Here is a 17,230-nt window from a genome sequence, read left to right on the forward strand (position 1 = left end):
ATAACGATGTGATGTTAGAAGAAAGTAAGATATGCATTGGTACTGTGTAAGTTCTACTATCATATGTTTCATTTTTATCATTTTAATTATCTGCAGAGTTGACCCGAAAAATTCAATAACAGATGTATCCCTATGACAATATGCGTGTTATCTCCACCACATTTACTTATTAACTGTTGGTTGCCAATGACGACCGTGGCATCAACAGGTGGTAATGAAATGTGTTACTCCACAAAAATACAACACGTATAAGTTTTCTTTCTTCATCATTCATTTCAACCAAATAAAATAGTTTCAGTAGTCGCAGTAGTACAACATTTCAAAGATGCATTTGGTCACGTAAACTGTTTTGCGTGTCAGTCGCTAGAAACCAGTGAGAGAAATATTTTGTTTTTCAAAATGGATGCTCCAAGCTATTTTAACATGTATCCAGTTGTTTATAAATCACCTGGTTGGGAAAGTGTGATTTTTAGATCACTTAATAGAATCAACTTACGTATAACTGCAAGTCGACAAAATAAAGACGTGCATATTTTGCTTTGTTTAATATGCAGTGAAGTTTTAATCGCAGTTTTACGTGCGCCCAATGAGGTAGAGTAACCGTGAGTGATCAGAAAAGACACTGTTCTCGCCGGTAAAATCGCAAGAATGGGATTTAATGTTGCGAGTGGTGCATAGAGAGATAACGTGAAACTATAGACCCTTTCCCGGTTACCCCTCCATGTATTGCTGTTGTTACTTCAAATATCTACGCACACTCAAAACAACAAAAGCATACTGGTTTTGTGTTGTACAACTGATCGTTATACAAGAATGACATAAATTTACATTGCCAAAAACGCCTCGTGTATGTTGTATCCATCGGCGATGAAAATATGGGTCAGGGTGTAACCTGCCAATATAGTGTTCTATGAGTAACATACCCTGTTTATATCCTACAGCGAAATAGTTCTATGAGTTATACACACTTTGTATACCCTAGCGCGCACTGCATCATGGAACTGGTAAAATAACTATTCGGTATTTTGTTCAACCTGTCGGCTTTCAATATCATGTGACGCCATTTGATGAAATTGCATGACAATGTCGGAAGAAACGATTGAATACCAAATGATGTCTTTAAAACAATTGCTATTAATTTTGTGCAACAACATCACAAGATAAACTGGACTGAGAAAGTCCCTGAAGGCACGGTCTTAACCATGCCCTCACTGGAGCTGTGCATAATGTCGCGGCTATAGCGATGATTGCAATGTTTGTCGGCCATTCTGTTGGTATGTTGTCATTTGTGTGATGATAAAGTGATGTTTGCGTGTGCACCATCGATAGTATATCGACCAGCAATGCGATACACGTGTTAAAAATATGTTGTTGGTCGTTCTATTTATACTTGCAAATGAGCGCTATGCAAATTCACTTTCTATGCATACCTGCCTGCATGTGTCATTAAAATCAGCCGTCTGTATCCGCATGATTTGTGAGAGCTCTGACTGCCTTTTCTCCTTGGCATTTTGCAACTAGCAAAGGACCAGTTGGACTTCTGAAATACACACACCGATCATAAATCCTTCGTGTGATAACCACTTCGGATTGTCACTACCAAAAGTAATAATGTGTCGGGGTCTGGAGTTCTTGTCCCGACCTCGCGTAAAGTGGAATGTGATTGTAGCGTCGACGCTTTTAGCACTGTGTGCGTCAAGTGTTGCTTATGGTGAGTAGGTCTTTTATTTTGGCATTTCGCTTTTCACAAGGGATCTGCTTCACACTCTGTGAGGTCACAGCCTTGAATACAAAAGAGCGTCATGACTTAAGTCACACAACTGAACACACCTTTCTTACCATGGAGTGAGAGTATGTCGATACCTGCTGAGGACGGGATGCACTCCTAGACTGACAATGATTTTAATAGACATTTCATCGATTCCTTACCGGTTTTTATTTCTTCGCTTTCAGTGCATAGGTAATAACGCATACGACGGGTTAAATTTTAATTTTTTTCAAAATGGCAGCTCGATTTTACAGTAATAATAAACGGTTGAAGCAAAATGTAACATGTTGTCAGGGTGCAAATGTCAGGGTTTTGTTGCCAGTGTAGTGTCTATTATTAGCACAGACAGCTTTTACGCATATAGCTCATATCGGTCATAAGAGTTTGGTATGGTGTTGGTTACATTGAAATACCTCAGGCGTTTAAGATCAGTGTTGCTTCGGTTGGTAAGAGATTAGTTAATGCCAATCGTAATTTGAGTCACGTCATTCAAACGCAGGGCGGAAAAAATGATATCTGCAGAATGAATGATGTGTAGTGCATTCAGTGGGGATGTATTGGTGGAGGGATCGATGGAGTTGATTGTGGAAGTGAAATGCCAGTCTCCAAAGTAGAAATTTTATCGCTTTATGGGATGTAAGTGGTAGCCAAGGATATAACCTGAGTGCTTTTGTTCAAATTGATCGGTAACCTTCCTTTTATACGCGATTACTTTACAGAGCTTCACCTGTCACTGTAAGTTACCACAACGACTTTTACCAATGTCCCGTAAACAATACAAACAGGTTGTGTTCCTTGACCGTTTTGTGAACGGACCATAGTCCAACTCTCCTCCGAGAAAATGGTGTGTGTTCCGGTCAGAACTCTCCACCTTGCAGTATTTACTGTGTTGTGAAGTGACGACATTTGGAACACCACCCTATCTGACCTTTCCATAGCATGTGGATAACCAGTTGCTCACAGTTCTGAACGTTGAACGGTACCCAATAACCCTCTCAAATTTGTACAAAGAGAACGTTGTTTTTACTATTGCTCAGTTCCTTGGAACGCGGAAATAGACTGTCGTCCTAACGTATAATAATTGCAAATAGTGATATTTAGGCACCCAATGGGTACCTCGACTGAACTTAGCAGACGGAAGTAAGCAGCATGTATTAAAGCACAAAGCCTTGGTTTAATATTCGGAAATCTCGAGCTTAGGGACTGGTCAGTTTCTTCAGCCTGGGGGGGGGGCGGTGGATTCATCGGGGGGTCACCCTGTTTTTGACTTTGGTGATGGGGGGGGGGTCACTATGTTTTTGAAATGCCCAATAGGGGGGGGGGTCAGTGTGTTTTTGAATTTTGACACAGGCTCATCATTGCCTAAAATGCTAGTGTCAGCAACAAATTTCATTATTCAGTTGTATTTTTCGGTTCGCCCTTAGGGCGCGTAACTTTAATAATCAGTCATATTTTTCAGCACGCCCAACTTTAACATATCAGGCATACATACATCAGAGATATCTGTATGTTCAATAATTTTCAGCGTGCTCTTCAAGCTCATTACTTTAATATATCAGACATTTTTCAGCATGGCCTTAGGTGCATGACTTTAATATACAAGGCATATATATCAGAGATATCAGGATGTTTCATATTTTTCGGCGCGTCCTTCGGGCGCCATACTGTAATAAATCAGAGATATCTTGATTTTTCTAAGTGAAAGTGTACCATTATGAAATCTGCATTCCATATGAAAAGGATGACAAATTCCTGATACCTTTCTGTTCTCTCTATGAAAATTCAGTATGAGAAAGCAACATGCACAAATATTTCACAGTATATATTTGATACAGTGACTTATTTTAGAGATAGAAAAATGACAAGATATCTTTCGTTCTCATTGATGCAATTATTTTCCTTGTGATGCAATTATTTTCCTTTGTGTCACAGGTTTTCTGTAGAAAGATGCTTTTTTATAAACAAAATAACAGTTAAAAAAGGCAGTTTTTGTCATTATTAGCTGTGCTTTTATGGTTTCAATGTTACAAGAAAAGGTCCTCTCAGACACTGTACACATCAGATTTAGCTAAAAAAGCTCTCTATGGCTCCTCAGGAGATTTAATTGGATGGTTGGCAAGTCTTAACACCCATCAAAGTTTTTGATTCACTGCTTTTTCCTCTTTGATATTAATGATTGACATCCATTTCTGTACAAAAGTTCAGGACATCTGGTTAAGCATAGAAAGTGTGAAATACATTCACAGCTCATTTAAAATACAGCTCATTCAAAATGTACTGTATTCAAACTTTAAGATTGATACTTTGAAATTCCTATCTTACAACTGACATGTCAACAATTTCATTAAAACATAGAATGACTATTTAAAATATAAATATATGTAAAATATAATATATATATATATATATATATATATATATATATATATATATATATATATATATATATATATATATATATTTATGTCCACCTTTTGTTTTACCTATGTCGCGCGCCGGGGGGGGGGGGTCACCCTGTTTTCAAAATTTGGAATAGGGGGGGTCAGCCACTTTTTGAACTCGGCAAAAAATAATCCACCGCCCTCCCCCCTCCCCCCAGGCCGAAGAAACTGACCAGTCCCTTAGTGTTGCACAATCCATTCGTTAGGCCGAATATAGTATACTCCCCATCTTTTCCTTGGACTACGGTGCTTTGGATACAGACATGTGTTTTAAGAAGGTTTTGAAATCATTATTTTCAATGAAAACAGGGAATACCGATGATCAAAATAAAAACATTGTATTTCCTCTACATGCTTCAAAGTACACGCAAAAACAGACCTGGTAGTTCATGTAGTTTGGCGACAGTATTTGACAAAACGAGTGATTTATGATTCTCGATGTACATGTTTTGCAGTTTTGTGATCTTTCAAGGATAAAGATATCATCATGACAAAACCATTGTTACTCTTTGTGTGTGCATGGTGTAAATAGCAGTCAAATGGTCCAGAAACATTTAATGGTATCATTCGTGACACCGATATTCATGTTGACGCAATAAAGAGGAAGTCCATAGCATGGTATTGCCACTCAAAAGTCATTAGAAACCACGGCATCTGACCCTTCAGTGACTTGCACTATTGAGGGATTGAAATTGTGGCACTGCCTAAATTTCACGCCGGGTTTATTTATCTTCAAAGTTTTCCACCAACTTATACGTATACTGAATTGCGTAGTGGCAATGGGTGGACAACTTAGAGTACCTGTGACGTTGCGTTCGTGAAATGGCTGCAGGCGTTATTCATACAAACAACAGCTGGACAAAGAAAAGACTATTGAACAAATTAAGAAAAAAAACACTCTCCATATCTCTGACGAAACAAAGTGAAACGTTTATATTTTTTAAATAACTCTTTCAAATGTTACGTTCAATTAATTTATGATGTCCCCATGTGAAACGATGCCTGTCGAAATAGTGCAATTGCCATGTATAATTGAAACAATAATTGGCACGCAATTCGTATTTTACCATTTGTTTTGTCAATTAACAGATTTGGAGACAGCGCGTTTTGAAGTGTTATCTCCAAGTCCTGCCATCTATGACGTCAACACGACACTGCCCATTACGGTCAGTGTCACGGTGACGGGAAATGATTTCCAGGCAAATGACACTGACCTTGGTGACCTGGAGTTGCGAGTGTATGTGAGCGACAACAGTCAACTCGAAGGCGCAATCTACATGAAAAAGATCAACGCCACACTGCAACAAGTGAGTAAGCTGTGAATGCCAGCCATGATACATACATTTAAACAAGCATTGCCGCATAGCATTGTGATGTGATTAATCGATAATGGTGCGCTATTTTGATGTATGTTATATCTATAATGTATCTAGACCACACATATGCATATGGCTTGTTTACAAGCTCGCGATGATACATGATCACTCCAGTCGATGTTCGGTGTCCAACCACGTCAGAGTGCAACACACCACTCAGTCCATTTAAAACAAGAATGATGATGAACAGCGATACCTTCACTTAAGGTAGTTCGCGCCTCGAAAGTGAAAGACCTAAACTTTTGCTCAAAATTTACTCTAGGAATCTTTCAACCATTCTCTTTCAAAATCAAGAATAAAATCGAGGGTAACCGTGCAAATTTTGGTACTAGGGAAATAAATAACTCAAGATTTACCGGTATTTAAAATTCAAAATGGCCGCCATCCCTGTGTTAACTCTATGGAGAAAACTAAAATTTTCGAATTTCGAAAAACTAAGACAGTGAAAAGTTTTCTTACACCAAGAGATTTAAAATGAACCCCCACATGTGGTATATTAGAAAAAAATTGTAAAAGTTTGAGAGTCCAAATTTGTGTCCCTGAGGCGCGTTCTACCTTAAACACACCGATTCGGTAGATATTTCTATAAAGTTCTGTTGCGGAAATGTCGTATTTTCTCATGTTAGGTTTCATTTGTGAACTTTTGATCAAGGGAAATACTTGTATGTCGCTATGCCATTAGCATGTATTTGCATATAATGTAAATACATCATCGTCTTTTACATTTGTCAACTTTAGGCCTATTCCGTTGTAACATTTCATGCATCGTCTCTGGTCTGGTGACTATCAATGCTCACATAAAATCATGCTCTCACAAGTGCCCCTGAAACACAATACTCTTGATACATAGTATACTGCTCGTTTCTCTATAATATACGAGCATACATCTTTGAAATGCATTGTTCAGTGTATGACATGTTGAACTGTTTAGCGTGAGTTGGCAGACAGACAAATAAGCCCTTAAATGCCCTTTTACTTGTGTATTCAAAATTGAAAAACATAAAAATCGTCTTTTACTTCAACATTAATTTGATTGTGCGTTTCATCCATAGGTATACATTCGAATTCAACACGTTTATCAGTGTTTATTGTCCTTGCATGATAGTCTGATCTTTTACCTATTAAAGTATCATACATATCATCTCTATCCAGAATTGTTCTAAATTAGAACTGCAAAATTCATTCTGAAAAATAAAACGGGAATGTATGTATTTATAGTATAGCCTCAGTGTTACCGGTATCGCTGTCTGACAATACTGTTTTCAAGCGCTCAGCTATTAAAGGGGAAGGTAATAGCTGTACGATTCAAACTGCCAATGAAAAAACAATAGTTGCTATGGAAATGTTTAATAAGAATGAAAACGTGGAATTCAACCAATATCATCGTTTTTAATCACAAAATACACGATGAGATTGATCTAAGAGTGTCCTCACGCTATGTTGCAAACCATAGAGCCATGACGTCATATGGACGCAAATGAGAAAGTTATTAACACCTCACAGTAATTCAAAACACTTAGTACTTTAAAAGTTTGCAAACAAGATGCTTATCAGTGTCTCGATGTTGGATTTTGATGTTCGGTGAAGAAACACCTGTTTTGAAACGAGAAATGTGCTCTCGAGATTTTCTGGCACATAATTTTTCAAAACTCCACCCTTGCTCGTATTTTTTTAAGACGGTGTCTTAAATTCTGCAAAAATCACGCCAATAGAATTCGAATGAAAATTGACAGCTTCGGAGCGTACACGCTTCAGATGAATAAATAGCATTGGACGCAAAAGTACATATTGGGAAAAAAGTTTTGAATGACACAAGTTTACAATATTGCAAGAGACACATTTGAAACGTAGAACTTTGAATCCTGCGGTACGACTTTAATACTTCGTTTATAGATTAATTACTTTTGGGAGAGGAGTTTGACAAAAAAATCAAAAATCAAAATAACTAGGCGTATAGAAGGAAAAATAAAGGAGTAAATACATAATAAATATATTAAGAAACTGATGGACTTCTGAGAGGGACTAGAGTCGGGGAAGAATGCTTTTATGAGTTGTGCTATTGTCGTGCCAATATTGTGATTATTATTTTTCTGTCACAATTCATTTCATCAAAGAGAGATGCTGTTCAATGAACTGTCATTTAGCCATTTTCTCATTTGTACGCATGTGTTAGAAAGTCATAACTTCAAAAGATCAGTGCAGTTCGTAAATGCCGATAAGTTATTTACTCTCGATAGGTTGCGTATTGTTGATTTAAAAGATTTCTGTCCCATTTGAACTACATCTCGGCTCTTGATTTTCTATTCATATTCATAAAGATACCGGATTATTCCAGTCTCACGGAAGGTGAAGATGTCACGTTCACTGCTGATGCTGAAGTAGGTTTGTCCAGAATGCATTGTCCGCTGGAAAACTATCTGTGCGTTGAAGTAAACCTAGAGAACGACACCAATTCTCAAAACAACGACAAGTGCATTAAGTTTGGTCCGCAGTCCGAAGGCAAAGCCGGAGAGAAACGGTGTCCGGAGTCGGGTGAGTATACACAGAGTTCCGTTCAAAAACTCTTTTTATGCAAATGGCGCTAAAACACCAATAAGAACAGAACTTGGACGACGTTGGTTTTTTAATCACTACAACACTGTTCAGGAATGCCTGCATGTGGCTACACTTTGTATTTACTCCAGGCCGCAAGACATGACTTTCTCAACAAATTTAAATGCGTACTGAGATTCGATGTGTTTGTTACGTCACGGTGTTGAATGATCATCATAGCATACGAGGAGACAAGGTGACCGATCGCAAGCACATTCTGTCAGATACTTACATTTGTACACTTAGATTATCGCACAAACGACGGTCATTTATAATACATGCAATAACCGAGCATCTGTAATAAAAATTTTGACATTTTCAAACAAATTTTAAACACGATTTTCTGCATTCAACTACAAAGTACGGCCAGGTAAACAACCCGCTGTCGCGATTGACAAGCAGTCATGGTTCGTGTTGTTGCAATGACGTCATCAAAGGGAGCATCAGTCTGACACAATGGTGCATTCATTGCATCGCAAGACGGCCGGACCAAATACGTTATACATCTTTCGATACTGGCCCGAATGAACAATATTCTTTAAGTTTACATTCATCATTTAAATTTTCCTTTTTAAGCGATGTGTTCGTTCTATGGTATAGACATATTGAGATCATATTTTTGGAAAAGATGGAAAAACGTTTGGGTTGATTTCTGATGACAAGTTCGCCACAAGGGCCATTTGTTGACGATTTTCAGTGTTACTGAATAAGGGTTATTTATAACATCTCGTCAACCGTTATTTTTTCTGTGTCTTCATCCAGCTCTTCAGGATGATGTAGATAGCGGAGTAAATGTGGTCCTTGAAGACTTGTCAATACTACTGGTAAGTAGGTGAGATCGCTGTCTTGCGAAAGTCAACCTCTGTGTACATGTTGCTATGAACTTCAATAAGACACGAACGACACCGACAATCATTAGGTGTTACTTACTTTCGATTTGTTTCTGTCACCATTTATAATTATTTCGATCGCACTCGAAATCTGCCGACAGCATTTGAACAAAGTCCCTAGATCACCGGTCGTCTGGAAACCCGGCTGGTTTCTATGTGACAGAGCTTGATATAGGCACAACAATCACATGTAACACCACAAAGTAAATGTTATACATGTTATTTACATGTTACGCTCACTCCTTAAATTACAACATTTTTCAGAGAGAGAGAGAGAGAGAGAGAGAGAGAGAGAGAGAGAGGCCGAGAGACAGAGGCCGAGAGATTATGTCGGAATAGTTCGTTCAGATGAGCCAGCTATTCACGCGAAACTTTAAATACCATTTCCTTATACAAGTTTATACATTATACAATGTGGTATCAAAACATTTTTTTTGACCAGTGGCCAACGAGCTCTGTGCAATATAGAAAAGACGTCAGCGACGCTGTGAACCAATACTGCCAATCACATGCAAGTGAATGCTGTGGAAACTATTCTGTAAGGTAAGACACTGACAGAGAGACAGACAGACAGACAGACAGACAGACTGACAGACAGACAGACAGACAGACAGACAGACAGACAGACAGACAGACAGACAGACAGACAGACAGACAGACAGACAGACAGACAGACAGAATATTAATAACAAAGAACTAGCTGGCTAAATAAATAAATAAATAAATAAATAAATAAACACATAGTAATTAATTAATAATACATTATATTAAGACAGGGTGTTTTGTCAATCAAAGATGTCGAGTGTAACTTTAAAAGCTTGTGACCAGATAAGTCATTTACGGACATTCTCATCAATGTGTCGAACGAAGACACTCTTGACTTTCAAAACTTACATATAGTATACCGGCTCTGTATGTTTTGTTTGATTCAGTAACGATACAGTCGATATCATAGAGCCCAAAGACGTATTGGTTGCCAATGGATACCCACGGCGAATTCAGAATTCCTTGAGGTAAGTCATTTACGGAGATATTGCTAAAGATAGATATGCGATTGAAAGCGATCTGGCACACTGACGCAGTTGCTATGTATGATGTACTCTGTTCATTCGTTCAGACAGATTTGGTTGCTATTGGTATTGACATAAATGACATTTTTTTTTCGATTTGTAGATGCCCAGTACGTTTTTCTGAATAACATGCATTTTTTCCATTATAATGACGTTCATAACGAAAAACATGACTGGCCAGTAATTGCTTTCATTTGACAGAGAAATGTTCTGATTCAAATTTTATCTTCTGAAGTATGTTTTTGTGTGTTTGGTTACAGTATTCTAACTTTTGTGGTTGTGAAAGACGGGAACATATTTTGCTCGAACGCATCAGAGTTCCGACTGCCGCAAAACGCTCTTCTGGTGGCGCTGCAAGATGGCAAGGACGACTTTGTAAGTTCTCAAAATCTCTATTTCACATGCCAATCACCTGAAGATTGCAAAGCACTCTTGGTTTTCGCATGCGATTGGATCAGAGTCTACCAGATATTGATGAAACGAGAAATACAAACTCACAAAAATTGTGACATTTTGGACACATCGACTATGAAATTATCATGCACAGGTCAATTCTTGGCCTGCATATACGGAATGATTAGTTTATATACGTTACAGAACTAACATCGCGTGTTACCCAAAATGTCATGTCAATATAAATATGTTTCCGAAAATATTAATACTAAACAGCGTTTACCTATATATGTTTAATTGACCAGCAATCTATGCTAAATCCCTGTTACGCCATCATATGTGACGTCATAATATCAAAGTCTAGAGAATGGAGGATGTAGCGGTTACTATTGAAATGTTCAGCTTGTTTCATAATGTTCATCATCTAGGACTCTAATAATATGATTTCCGCTCTTCTAAACCCTTGTTGAGCCCCGCATTTGATCCTTTTGGGTATTAGGTAATTTGTAGACCTCTATATTATTTTCTTAATATACGACGAAGGGGTCGGTCAAATCATAGAGAAAGATAGATAGAGTGGCAACGGGTATTGTTTAAGGCGTGAAGCGGTTACGTAACCCATCCATGTTCGTCTCGCCTCAGGTTGCTCTCGCCTCTCTTTTCCGAAGAGTGCCGACCATGAATCCTTCGGTAATTTTCGGATTTTCGCCAATTGTTAAGCGAAAGTATGTTCGGCAAAGTTTGTGTTGTTGTTGTCGTGTGGTGCTGAGCAGAATTGACGTGCTGGCGAAAACGGGAGTGTTTTGAGCTTCAGGAAAATGAGTTTTACCGTTTTAAAAATTCCTCTCATATTTTTATGAATATATAATGAGTGTGTTTGAACCAAATTTGAAAGTCTTTTATCGATACTGTCTGGTTTTACTCAATGGTTTACGGTCAGTCATACCGTCTTTTGCACGTGCGTCAAGGAAGGACATGTTTATGAAACTGCTGGCGTGTTATGTTTTGATTGGCGTGAAGCAGTGTTTCTGGCCTGAGAGCTCACAAAGTAACTATGGTTGCTACGCGACTGGCAGTACGATGCCATATCGTCGTATTTTTCGCATAATCTCGTGTAATTATCAACCACAAACAAAGCCTCCAAAAAGTTTAACACCTTTGAAGCTCATTTTAATATGAAAAGCCAATAGTCTACCGAGACGACCATGGAACAAAAGGCATGCAAGTGTTGCCACTCTGTCTATCTTTCTCTGTGGTCAAATGAACTACGATGGTACACGATTATGATTTATATACAGGCGATATGCCTGCGGTCAGTTTAAATATTTCTCCCAAGTTCCTGGTCTAAACCCTGAAATAGCAAAACATCTTAATTCAGTGTTACAGAATAAGTGTTATATATAAGTGATAATTATGAGCAAAGGATCACACTCATGAAAATATGTTTGACCTATGATTCCTCTATTGAATGCCGTAGTTATGTCATGGTACCTCTATGAACCGTGGTTATGTATATTGCTTTCAGGAAGAAACCGTCAATCGTGTGCAGCTGGGAGAACTTTTCACGGAGGACGACGAAGCAACAACGCCATCACCGACGTCATCACCTGAAGATAAAGGTTTACTCCTTCGTGACTGGCAGATCGGTGTCTGTGTATTCGTCATTCTGTTAGTCGTGGTCGGCATTGGGATTCTTGTTTACCTAGCAATGCCTTACAACGAGCAGGAGTACGTCGCAGAGACTCCAATTTTGCAGCAGGAGAGATTTGAAGAGCCGATCAGACACAAGAAACAACACTCACCGGAGGATTCAAAGTTCGGTGTGGTCAACAACGGAGCCGACCTCGATACAGTGGAAATTGTGGAGCGTGGCACTTCTGTTGCGTCTGGGCCTGGTGACAGCAGCTATGACCAGAGCCCTCTTTAAGCACGGATGTACAATTTTACATCCGTGCTTTAGGGATGTGTGCAAGAAATCTGGACAGCATCATGAACTTCCATATATAAGTTTCGTAAACATATATCAATAATCTGGACTTTGATCTCCTAAAATTCTTTATAAGTTTTGCCACGATGAATTTGTACAACAGCTGAGGTGAACAAACTTCGAACCATGAATTTGTAAGAAAAAACTAGTAAATATTATAACATACTTGGTGAATTAATGTCGCCATTTCCCCAATCATCTATTTTAATAATAATAATAATAATCTTTATTACCCTTAATCATATTAATATTACAATTCAGTAATGAATGTACATCTGAGTTGTGCTGTGATAAAGGGTAAACGGAAACGGAAAATAGCAAATGCTAGTCTAGTCCGTTCCCACGGATTTCCCATTTTGCCCACAGTAAATTGAGAAAGGTACAATAGCTGTAACTCTTGATAAAATTTCCGTCATTTTTGTTTCATAAAGCATTTAAGTATAAATTCCAGTATTTTCAACAAAAGTGTATTTGCACACACAGTGTTAGTCTTGTCAGCTCAATCCATTGTGTAAAGTGTACAATGCTAGTGTTCTCAAATGAATTCTAGTCCTGACTAAATTTCAGTTGTCAATAGCAACACAAAACTGGCAGTGTTCACAAGTTGAATACCAAACATGAAATCATGATTTCGAGAGTAGAACAGGAAATTGTGTTCTATAACTTTAAGGTAGAATGCGCCTCGGGGACAGATATTCGGACTCTAAAATAGTTTACAACACCTTTTTGGCCAACGAGGGTTCATTTTGAAGCCCATTGCGTAAATAAAGCTTTCACCGGCTTATATTTAAATTTTGTGAAAATAGAAAAAATAATTTTCCCTCCATGAATTTAGGGATGGCGGCCAGTTTTGAATTTTAAGTGTCTCTAAATTTTTGGTAATTTTTTCTCTAATATTAAAATTTGCATGCTTCCTTATGGAAAATTTGAGCAAAAGTTTTAGGTTTTCAAATTCGATGCGCGTTCTACCTTAAACAGAACAAAACTGATAGAAAATACATCAACGGTTACTGCTTGTGGACTTTTGATTTTAATCGATATCTGTGAACGTTTGGGGAAGTTGCAAAGTATGGCATTAAATTCACATAACGCGAAATATTTATTCTTACATTTTTAAGCGTATTAGATAGATTCATTCATATTTTGCGTTATAGAGTCTCGAACAATAATGTTAAACAGGAGTACATGTATACAGCATTATATATTTATAATCATTATCATCATCATCATCATCGTCGTCGTCGTCGTCGTCATCATTATCATCGTCATCATCATCATAGAGTATTATATGTTTTACATCATCATGATCTTCTTGATCATCATCGTCGTCGTCGTCGATTATGAATTATTTCAATTATTTCTCCGTGATTTAGGGATCGTCGATCATAAACTTTTACGCACCAGAAACGCAATTCCTTATTTTAGGTGGCAATGCTCCCCTCTATCTCATAACGAAACTCCTTAATGCGAAATTGGTCTCAGGAAAATTGTGTTGTTTACTATGTACGGAGAATACCAACCTGTCTTCAACGCACACGTTGTGCAAAATCTACACATGAATATAAATAAACACACTTTGCATTTATACTGATATGTTCCAAGTATTCTATATTCTTCTATCAGAGTTAAAATTATTTTGTTTGGTTGTAGGTCTCTCGAAATCTGTCTTCCATTTTTTTCTTGATGAAAGTGGAGTTAGTACTGCCTCGGAGACATATAATGTCATTTAGTTGAGTCAACGCGCTTACAACCGCACACGAATATGTGTTCTGTGTCTGCGTTGCCATTCTGTCTCTTCCATTATTGTTTCAAAGTCTGATTTAACTTTTTATAATTCTATGTTTTTTGTTACAGCAGAATCCCTATTGCGATTTTGACACACGCATAACGAATTTAGATCTCAACCCCCCCCCCCACCCACCACTAAACTAAGGAATAAGGTTTCTAGTACGTCAGCTTTCATGATGGACGACCCTTTAGTTAACTGCAATTTCACTGAAAATCAAAACATAATTTAAAGAATTTGTTTGTTGAGATATATGCAAGTTTAATTTTGGTATCAAGATTATTTCATGAAAATTGCGTCGATGAATTAATTTGCCGTTTTTAAAACAGAAATTGATAAACGAAAAGTAATCTTTCTAAGTAAGTACTATTACGTAAAAATACATTTTCCCAAATAAGTACTATTTCCAGTATTTTATATTAATCGAGGCAAAATTTTGGTCGTTTTGATGATGTAAGTAACGTTATTTGCAGGTTAAACTTTTCCAAGCTTTTCCTGAGACTAGGTTCAGTGGCCGTTACTAAGTAATGGATGTCTTGCCTTCGAAATAGCAAGATTGAAAATGCGACGCATTGGCAGAAGCCAGTGACGTTATGACGTCAATACAGTCTGCATGTATAAATGGTCACATACACTAAATGAGTGTGTACCGCTGGATTTTATCATATAATGATATTTTTTTTTCGAGTGTTCATGGTTGTACCGTGTAACGCCTAGAAAAGTAGCAAAAGCGCTAAACAAGCGAAGGTATATTTCACTGCAAGTCAGTCAGTCAGTCAATCAGTATTAACATGGCTTTGGAAGCAATGAGCCGATAACTCTCATGTAAATCAGACATGTTCATATTTTTTTCGAGATGATCAAGATTACTTACGTAAAACAATAAACAGACTGCGATCAAAGAGTTGTACTTCGTCATTGATACTACTCTGCAAATCCTCACGAGTTTACAGTACAGCGTTGGGTGGGGGCGCTTCACCACCAGCAACATTCGGCAGTCAATACCGATGTAAAATTTCTATTTACTGAAACCCTTCTTTATTCTTACTCCAGTGTAATATACGGATGTATACACATCTGTAACAACACTATTTTGTATCGTTTTTGAATTTATGGTTGCTATACGTTTTGCCATCCCTTTCCGGACCAGTTTGATGATAATTCCAAATACATGTATGGCATCAAACTATAACAGTACAAAGAACTGGTAAAATTTGAACGGGCTTTCTTTTCCAAATATCAGCAAATCTGAAGTGAAATTTGAAAACATGGATGGTAGCGTTGAATTTTGGGTTTGAATTGATTATTTGTATCAGATTCAAGAAGGTAATGCATGACAGATTTTTTAACCTTTAGCAAAAGTGATGCCATTTTTTCTCTATGAATTTTTTTCACAAGTTATTTTATACAAATCACAGGGGGCTCAGGCTCCTTGTATGTTTGTTTATGCGTGTTTGTTACGTATGATTATTTCCACATACAATAAAGAACCAATACTGAGTTGTAATTTTGTTCATATTTGTCAATAAAGAAGTGTTTGTTTTGTTTGTTTAAAAGTATAGTCAATAAATGATACTTTAAAAGTTTCTAAGACCATCCCACATATGAAATAAAGCATACCTTACCTTTGCCATGAGGAGTAAACACTCATGAATACTCACCCTTTCTAGGTATCATTTATTGACTGTATTTGTGAACAAACAAACAAAACAAAAAAACACCATTCTTTATTGACAAATATGAACACAAATACAAATCTCTAATGGTTCTTTATTGTAAATGGAAATAATCATATGTAACAAGTAAACAAACATGCATAAACAAACAAACAAGGAGCCTGAGCCCCTGTGTGCTTACAGTAGGTTCAACCACTGAGGTACAAATAAGATGTTCGTACTGCAATGGATGAACTAAAAGCTACCCACTAGTACCCACAGGGGCTTGTTTGTATTGCTTTGTGCAGTGTGTGTTTACAAGCTGACTTTGCCAACTTGCCACTGGTAATGTCAATCTTCCTTTCTGAACTTTCATCCTCACTTTTTCATGAGCGTCTATCCAATTCAACTGCATAAATATAGCTTGATTGGGAGACCGAAGGATACATGACCGATGCCATGCTCTGGTGCCACATTATCATTAGGGGGCGTGTATGTTTGTGTTTAATTACCAGTTTGGTAAATAAACACAATAAGGTACTATCGGATAAGCATTATTGATTTCTACCACAGATCTTGGCAGACTGTTTTAAAGGGTGTACATTGCTTGAACATAAATTGTAGCAAGATCAGATGAATGGTGTTGTTCACTTCGACCACAAAATTCTTTTGAAGACTGCCTATCCAGACTGGAAAGATGGCGCAAATGTCTGTAGATAAGCTACACTGTCAATTGTGCTGTGTGAGGAAATGTGCCTACCAAGTCACAAATATCATTTAAGAGTATGCATTTAAATGTTCGCAATGCAATGTACACAGCAGCAAACATTCACAGAGGCTACCACTGTATGAAACATAACATAATACAAGGGTGAGCATATCCTTTCTGACTTTGGTGGTCCAAGAATAAGTATTGAGATACCCATGGTATTCCTAGCATAGATCCTATGGGCTAAGACTGGAATCATACTGGTTTGTCTTATCATTTCATGAGGCAAAAACATTTAGTGGCCATCAAATCTAACCCCTCAATTATTATCATCCCTGTGATAATTTATGCAAAATACATGAATGAACGGTGTAGGTTTTATGTAAATCTAATGACACTGACACAGTATCAACGGTTCATATCCATAAATGATGTTGGACTGCACGAATGCTACAAGCATGGACAAAATCCGTCGCCAGAGGGCGCTTTCCACAACTAGTTGAGGTGTGGACGGAAGTGTGTCTCTGTAGAACACCCAGCAAAAGAAACTTCAAGAACAGTAA

General features: G+C 37.6%; 1 protein-coding gene across 1 annotated transcript; it reads left to right on the forward strand.

Moving 5' to 3' along the window:
• Positions 1 to 1,422: 1,422 nt before the first annotated feature.
• Positions 1,423 to 15,205, forward strand: LOC139147355 (uncharacterized). Its single transcript, XM_070718414.1, has 8 exons — positions 1,423 to 1,711; positions 5,299 to 5,516; positions 7,904 to 8,117; positions 8,940 to 9,001; positions 9,510 to 9,610; positions 10,000 to 10,080; positions 10,398 to 10,512; positions 12,056 to 15,205. The coding sequence occupies exons 1-8, from the start codon at positions 1,612 to 1,614 to the stop codon at positions 12,455 to 12,457; spliced, it is 1,293 nt and encodes a 430-aa protein (XP_070574515.1). The 5' UTR covers positions 1,423 to 1,611; the 3' UTR covers positions 12,458 to 15,205.
• The last annotated feature ends 2,025 nt before the right edge of the window (positions 15,206 to 17,230 follow it).

Source organism: Ptychodera flava, chromosome 13 (genome assembly GCF_041260155.1).
Source record: "Ptychodera flava strain L36383 chromosome 13, AS_Pfla_20210202, whole genome shotgun sequence".
In the NCBI taxonomy this organism is placed as follows: domain Eukaryota; kingdom Metazoa; phylum Hemichordata; class Enteropneusta; family Ptychoderidae; genus Ptychodera; species Ptychodera flava.

Bases quoted from the DNA above. Each gene is read 5' to 3' on its own strand.
- LOC139147355 (XM_070718414.1), top strand. From the start codon at position 1,612: ATGTGTCGGGGTCTGGAGTTCTTGTCCCGACCTCGCGTAAAGTGGAAT. The intron at 5,517-7,903 runs GTGAGTAAGCTG...ATATTCATAAAG, and splicing joins TCAACGCCACACTGCAACAA to ATACCGGATTATTCCAGTCT. The intron at 10,081-10,397 runs GTAAGTCATTTA...GTTTGGTTACAG, and splicing joins CGAATTCAGAATTCCTTGAG to TATTCTAACTTTTGTGGTTG.